The 8,296-nt window shown below is 39.1% G+C and overlaps 1 protein-coding gene across 1 annotated transcript; it reads left to right on the top strand.

The window, feature by feature from the left end:
- Nucleotides 1–53: 53 nt before the first annotated feature.
- On the top strand, nucleotides 54–608 carry LOC124232742 (interferon alpha-2-like). The gene has a single exon (XM_046649665.1). The coding sequence runs from the start codon at nucleotides 54–56 to the stop codon at nucleotides 606–608; it is 555 nt and encodes a 184-aa protein (XP_046505621.1).
- Nucleotides 609–8,296: the final 7,688 nt, after the last annotated feature.

The raw sequence follows: 8,296 nt of genomic DNA, 5'->3' as shown, positions 1-8,296 counted from the left end.
AGGGTCACAGGTCACCCACCTCAGCCAGGCCAGCAGCATCTGCAAGATCCCCAATGGCCCTACTCTGTTCCTTACTGATGACCCTGGTGGTGCTCAGCTGCCACTCCAGCTGCTCTCTGGGATGTGACCTGCCTCACACCCATAGCCTGGGCAACACAAGGGTCTTGATGCTCCTGGGACAAATGAGGAGAATCTCCCCCTTCTCCTGCCTGAAGGACAGAAATGACTTTGGATTCCCCCAGGAGGTGTTTGACGGCAACCAGTTCCGGAAGGCTCAAGCCATCTCTGTGGTCCATGAGATGATCCAGCAGATCTTCCACCTCTTCAGCACAGAGGGCTCGTCTGCTGCCTGGGATGAGAGCCTCCTAGACAAACTCTACACTGGACTTTATCAGCAGCTGACTGAGCTGGAAGCCTGTCTGAGCCAGGAGGTGGGGGTGGAAGAGACGCCCCTGATGAACGAGGACTCCCTGCTGGCTGTGAGGAGATACTTCCAAAGAATCGCTCTCTATCTGCAAGAGAAGAAATACAGCCCTTGTGCCTGGGAGATCGTCAGAGCAGAAATCATGAGATGCTTCTCTTCATCCACAAATTTGCAGCAAAGTTAAGGAGGAAGAAATGACACCTGGTTCAACATGGAAATGTGTCTCACTGACTGATAATATCACACTTCCACTTGCTCTGCCATGTCAAAGACTCTCATGTCTGCTGTAATCATGACCTGAATTGAATTAATTTGTCAAAAGTTTTCAGGAATATTAAGCAGCATCATGTTCAACTCTGTAGGCACTAGTCGCTTACAGATGACCATGCTGATCCATCTGTCCAAACATTTATTTATCTACCTATTTATTTACTTATAAGATTTCAATTAATTTTATTCATATGATATTATGTGCACTTTTAAATCATGTTTAAGAGAAAAAAATACAGTCTTTAAATTTAGTCAATTTATTACTTTCTTTGTTCATTAAATTGTTTCTATAGAAAATTACTTGTATTTGTTTTTATTTAATAAAGAAACACTACATCTGATTGTAACCAGATTAAAGAATTCATGGTACAATTCAATTACTCATTATAATGTTTTTCAAGTTAGAAGTAAAAATAGATTTCCTCTAAGCCAGGTTATATGTTGTCCTCACGATATAGAGGTGAACGCAACAAATCCAATCCTGTTTTCTGGTATCTTTGATTTTTGTTGAGAAACCAACCTAAAAACAGTAATCATACTTAATTAACATTAGTTATGCTAAATGATATAATAAGAAAATGGAAAAAATGGGATTCTCTCAGTGTAAGCTGGAGCAGGCATGTCAGGAAATCAAAACAAATCAGCAGGTATTGTCTACATTTGACTCATAGACACCCAAGTGCAGATATCCTTTGGAAAGTGGATATTTGAGTCTGCAATTTACAAGCAATTCTGTGAACTGAAAGCCTAGGAACAGAAGTGGTCACGTGGGAAGAGAGGATAGAATGAGAAAAGGACATAAAATTGATTCCTAGGACCTTTGACTGGTAAAGGCGGGAAAAAGCCACAAAAGAAGCAGGTGGATTGGCCATAAGTTAATAGGATGGGAGAGAATGGTGATTAGATTCTATTTAAAAGACTAAAACTGCTTTGACGAATTGCATCATTTCAAAATGTGGATGGAAACTGCCCATCACACTGGGAAAACAGATGGCATTGGTGACCTTGGTGAGAGCTGGTGTGGTAGAATTAATCACTAGAGTCCATTATTGGAGTAGAAGGAAGGGTGAAGAAGAGCAGTTAGTGACTGTGTATAGAAACCAGTTTTGGGAGATTTGCCTTCTATGAGGCAAGAGAGAAATAGAGTGGGAATTGGAAAAGAATGTGAATTTTTTTCTGCCGAGTGTTCCCTTTTTTGAAATATTTTTGTCTCTGGATAGATTCATGGATTTGATGTATTGACAAATCATGTTAATATGTTTAATATTTTATTTACTTTAAATCATGACATATTTAATTATTCACGATAATTTATCATTGCTTTGATTAGTACTATGTTGAACGTCAGTCAGCTGCTCCGTGAATTGAAATCATCTGCTACACAGGGTAACAGATGGAACTGACCTTAGTGAGAGCTGGTTTGGTGGAATTAATGAGCAGAAACCACACTGGAGTGGTGGAACGGTGATTAGAGAAGAGAAGAACTCCCATTGCCATTTTTCTTACCTGGGGATTCACTCTATTTCTTTCATCCTATTCAGACCTACATGTATTCTCCTTTTGCCTCAGTGCATCCAAATGCAGGGACAGCTTTCTAAGAAAGTTAAGTGGAGAAAGAAAGAAAAAAATGATGTACTGAAAATGATGGAAAATAATGGTACAGGCCCTTACGTTTCCATTTTTATTTCTCTATTTTGGTACTAACCTCAAGACGAAATAGAAAGTAATTCAGAAACAGCAAGACAATCCTTGCCCAGAAAAATACTAAATTAAAATGAAAATATAAAATGTTAAGGATTCTGAAACTAGTAAAGCCAAGAAGGCTAGTTTTCTGCAGCATGATATGACGCCCTTACTGTCCTACATCTTCACCGTGAGAGGGAGAATGTGGAACCAACAAGCTCTATTGAAATGTACACACTGAACTATCTAGGGAGGGTTATTAACACTTCAATATAAGCTTTTAACGGGAGGTCAATCATCAATGACTCCCCTGTGGACAGCTCAGACACTTAGGGCATAATAGGTGTTCAACAGTTTAATAAATTGAACTCCACGTAAAAATCAACGTTTAGCAAAATAAAACTCCTTTTGCTATTTAAGGTGAAAACAAAACAAAACAAAATGGATAATTTACCTAAACCCATGCCCCCTCCACACACATATAGTGCATAACATTTGGCATGTGTCATCTGGAAACTGTGGAAATATTTGGCACCTGAGTACCTGAGAAAAAGAAGAGGCGTTGTCACAGAAATATTTACTCTGGGGTCTTGGGCAGTAAATTGTTCTGGGGACAAAAGCAATCACCCTCCAATAAAGATATGATAAAATTTGAAAGTCTGATGAGCTAGCTCCTGGAAGCTCATTAAACAGCGAGGTATCGAGAATTAAATTGGAAGATATGTGGCTGTGTGCACATTGAGCCAGAGGGTCAGAAAAACACGTGCTAATTGGTAAGGTGAGATGGTGCCTGGGGAAGGATAAACATGTTGTAGGTCTTGTAATTAGAACTGAAACACCCATGCACACCTAAAAAAGTTAAGAAACCAACCAATAATTTTGGAAACAACCTGAAGAGTCATTAACAGGAAAATGTTGAAAGTGTGGAAAGTGCCAGTTACATTTCTGGTCAAGAGGTCCTAGGGAGCACTGCCACATGGCCATACTTGAAAGTCTTCTCTTGTACACAAAATCTGAGAATATTATTCATTAATAATTATGTCTTGGGGGCAGGCCAGCTGGTGTAGCGGCTAAGTTCACGCACTCTGCTTTGGCAGCCCAGGGATTGCCGGTTCAGATCCTGGGTGCAGACCTACACACTGCTCATCAAACCATGCTGTGGTGGCATCCCACATGGAAAAACTAGAAGGACTTACAACTAGGATATATAAATATGTACTGGGAGGAAAACAACATAATTATTATGTCTTGAGTAATTAATATGAACTCTGGCTAATGATAAAATTGTGAACAAGATATAGACCTTTCTCCTAAAGGTGTTATTGTCAAACAGGTCTAATAAATCCTTTCTTAAGAGGACAAATCCAGAAGAATGAGGCAGCTTTGCTGACATGCAAAATAAAGAGGGCAAAACAGAGTCCAGAAGCAGAGGTGAAATTTTGTTCTTAGCAAGGAGAACAATATTTGCATACTTTGACTTTAACAAAAAGTCTTTTCTCATTCGAAAGTTTTGAATCCATTTACATTGAAACATCTGAAGTTTTTTTGGCAAATTAAACTTAAATCGAAAAAATGAAAAGAATAATTTAAATAATTGATGTCTTCTAGTCTATTCTAATCTATTTGGTACACACATAAAGGAAAGCAAATAAAAAGAATAAAAAGTGTACAGGAACATTCAGAAAATGAAAATTACTATCTTTTATATTTAAGAGACATGTAAAGAAAGGACTTCAGAGAAACCAGGGGTCAAGACTCACACAGACACACACCTCATCCAGGCCACAAGCATCCCCAAGGTCCCCAGTGCCCACCCCTCTGATGGCCTCCTCTGGTTAGCTGAATCACCATCTGATCTCTGAGCTGTGACCTGCCTCAGAGCCATGGACTGGCTCAAAGGAAGGCCAGATGCTTCTGAGACAAATGAGGAGGATCTCTCATTTCTCTTGACTGAAGGACATCTCTGGGAGATGGTGGATGGCAGCCAGTTCCAGAAGGCCCAGGATTTCTCTGTCCGCCATGATGTGCTCCAGCAGATCTCCACCCTCTTCCACACAGAGTGCTCCTCTTCTGCCTAGAACACAACCCTCCTGGACAAACTCTGCACTGGACTCCATCGGCAGCTGGAAGACCTGGATACCTGCTTAGCACAGAAAACAGGTAAAACCAAAGACACTCTTCTGAGAAGCAAGAAGCTTACACTAGAGGAGAAGGGGTACTTCCAGGGAATCCATCTCAATCTGAAAGAGAAGCAAATAGTGTGACTGTGCCTTGGAAGCTAGAAATCACGTGATCACTCTTCATATTCAAATTTGCAAGAAAGATGAAGAAGTATGGTAAGGAACCTGGAAATGATTCTCTTCAACAATTATACTAAATCACAGTCCCACATGTTTAGTCATTTTTAAGACTCTTATTTCTGCTTTAGTCTTAGAATGTATCGAGTTAAATTGTTCAAAATTGTGTTCAGATGCTGTTCTTAAATGAGTATCTCTGGGGCATCGTTCCTTGAGAGATACCTGTAATGATGTTGTGTATGTATTCATGAATTGCGGGAACTGCTGGTTTCCCATTCACAGGTAACCAGCTTGGAAGTTATCATTCCAGAGCTCTTAGCAACAGCAACAAACATGCAAAACAAACTGAAAACAACAACTCTCCTTAGATCCATCAGAGAATTGAAGTCACAGTGCAAGCTGCCGCCCTTCCAACTGCAGAAAGAGGAGGATGCAGAGATCATGGCTTACCTGGAGCAGAAACCACAGCTGAAGCTAGTGTTGGTAGGAACACTTAACCTGTAATTCAAGAATTACTGAAGGGTCCATATGGATGAGCTTGAGATTAAAAACTGCAAGATGTCCTCTCTTTGGGGGTCCCCGCACATTTGTGAGTTTTACCTTCAGGAGCCTTGCTAGATTCTCACTGTGAAGATCAGAGAAAAATCTCTTACTGCTTCTGGCAGAGGAAGGGAAAAAGAAATCATCTTGAAATACTCTCAGATCATTTTGAAACACTCATAACAAAGGCCTGCTCTCAAGGGAAACTATTTTACCAGAGCCTAATCCACCCAGGAGAAGGGAAATAGCTAACTCCAAACCCCTCTAACTTTCCTATTTCACCTAACAGGGTGGCAAAAATCTGAGAAGCACTTGTGAAGGTCACAGCCCAGGGGCATGGACTTTCTAAAAGACCGAGATATAATCATAGGGTTCTAGAACACTTTCCCTCCCCCATACCTCCACCACCTCAATAGGATTCCAGAATAATAACCAGAGATTACAATTGAAGGAACTGCAAAAGTCAGACTTTATTTAAGAAGAAATCTCTAGGGAAACCCTAAGACAAGAGAGGAGAAAAAAGCAAGGCCACAAGAGGAAATTTTAGCTTCTGACACCTAGGACATATTACTATGCCAATTTACTAATATGGTTACTTAATTTTTCCCCTTTTTACATTGCCCTTTCTTTTATTATAAAACATATATATTTTGTGCATAGAGATTCATATGTCAAGACTTCATCTTCTCTCTTGCTTCCTCTCTGACTTTATATTCCACCAGATATTGGTGGCTTATAAATATCTGGTATGGAGATTAGTCTCCTAAGCAGAAGTTGAAAAAGTGTATCTATTTGAATAATTATGTAGTAGATAATATATGATAGCATGTATTATACTATATAACATATTGAAATATATATAAGATATTTCTTTACTGATGCTGATACCCAGCACATTTCCCCCTTCCTCTCTTCTTGTCGGCCTCCCATTCTTTCACTCCCATCTCCCCAATGTTGAAATCCCCAGCATGCTCTCCTCATTCACTCCTCATTAACCTGTTCTGCGCATTCATACCAGTGCTTCCTGTTCTCTTGTGGTTTCTGCCTGTCAATTTTACTTGAGTCCAAAGTCACCAGTTGAAAGCAAAAGTTGTGTGAAAGTTCTAGGTTTTTCAGAAATTCCCATATGGGAGGTCTTTTTTTCTTCTTCTTCTGGTGACTATTTTTGGAAATGAGGGGATGTCCCTGTTGCAATGATGTAACAGTAGCTGTAGCAAAAAGGAACTAGAAAGCAGCGTCCATTTTACTCTGTGGACTATTAAAATATTTGTAAAGGAAGAGTGTCACCCACTGTCCAGGATGGACAAAGACAGCAACCAAGTCTGGAGATCTGGCTTCTGTTCTATGTAGAAGTTTGTGCCCTAGCAGGAGGTTTTTCTCCAGAGCTAAAAAAGGCTATTTCTTAGAAAGAACTGACTCTAATACTGGAAGAGCCTGTTTCTTTAGCTTTTATATATTTTTAAAAATATACTTTTTTAAAAAGAGCAGTTGGGTTCACAGCAAAATTGAGCAGAAGGTATAGAGATTTTCTATATACTCCCTGCCCCTATATTTGCATAGTCTCCCATTATCAACACCCCCCCCCCCCGCCCCAGATGGAACATTTGTTACAATTGCTTCCAAGGATGTCAAAATTTATTTCACAGAGGTGTGAACAAATCTCAGACATTGCAATGATTTGTGGCACTTTAAAACTCAAACTTGTCTAACAAAACCTTATTCCTTAGTATTTATTTTCTCTCATTGGGTTTTCTTGTGTATCACACAAGAAACATTGACACTGGATTCATGGAAGATATACAACACGTATGCAAGATCAGTGCTACAAACCTATGGCTTTTAGCTGGCTGTGATTGAAGAACTTTCTCTCCATTGTTTCCTGGATCTCAAAGTCATATTGTGAGAGGTCGCTTCTGCATACTTATGGCTGCCAATGGCTTTCTTGTGGACGTTGCTCATTTGACACTCAGCACTTCTGAATGTGATGTGGGCTTTGGAAATTAAATACAAATAGGGTATATTTTCTGATTTAATTCTACTAAAGTTACTCAACACATCAATAATTATGTCTAGTGCTAAACAGAAAAAAATGCTGACAATAGTTTGATGAATACCTGGTAGCTAGAGAAGTTAAAGATTATTTTCTCATATAACACAAAATTAAAATTCAGGACACTGAAAATTAACATCAAGAAAATAATTCAGGGGCTGGCCGTGTGGCTGAGTGGTTAAGTTCACATGCTCCACTTCAGTGGTCCAGGCTTTTGCCAGTTTGGATCCTGGGCACAAACCTACCAACATTCATCAAGCCATGCTGAGGCGGCATCCCACATAGCAGAGCCAGAAGGACTTACAGTTATGTACCAGGGGGCTTTGGGGAGAATAAGAAAACAAAATAAAGCAAAACAAAAAAAGAAGATTGGGCAACAGATGTTAGCTCAGGTGCCAATCTTAAAAGAAAAAAAAAAGGAAAGAATTCAATTTTTCAATTGTTTTTAGCAGATTTGAATGATTTTAAATATTTCATTACATTGAAATTATTACTATGCATTTTTAGAAATTGCTAATTTGCATATGTAATTTTGTGTATTACAATTTATATAAGTAAATAAATTATAAGTCACTCAGCAAATTTAGTTATAAAGATGTGTCAATAGCTTTCAAATTTAACTTTTGTAGCTTAAAATTTTTATTTAGTCACACCTAACCTTGCACTGAATAAAAGAGTAAGCTTTACACTTTTTTTAATGTATAAAGTACAGATATAAACATAGTACATAAATATGTACACGGTATATATCTATATTACTAAGTTTTCTTGGGAGGTTTAATTAGCAAAACATGTAAAAAGACTCTGGGGGCAGGGGACAGTAATGAAAAAAAATAGTTGAGAAATGCTGCTCTCACCCATTTGGAGAGTGCAAAATGAAAAGCAAAAACAGAAGTAGAAAGGAAAAGACAACATTCAGAAAATGGAAACCAGCTCCCTATTTTAGACACATGCACAGAGGAAGGTCTTCAGAGAACCTTACACCAGGGTCACAGGTCACCCACCTCAGCCAGGCCAGCAGCATCTGCAAGA

The sequence above is a fragment of the Equus quagga genome, unplaced genomic scaffold (genome assembly GCF_021613505.1).
Source record: "Equus quagga isolate Etosha38 unplaced genomic scaffold, UCLA_HA_Equagga_1.0 110303_RagTag, whole genome shotgun sequence".
Classification (NCBI taxonomy): Eukaryota; Metazoa; Chordata; class Mammalia; order Perissodactyla; family Equidae; genus Equus; species Equus quagga.
This window is presented reverse-complemented; position numbering and strand designations above follow the sequence as displayed.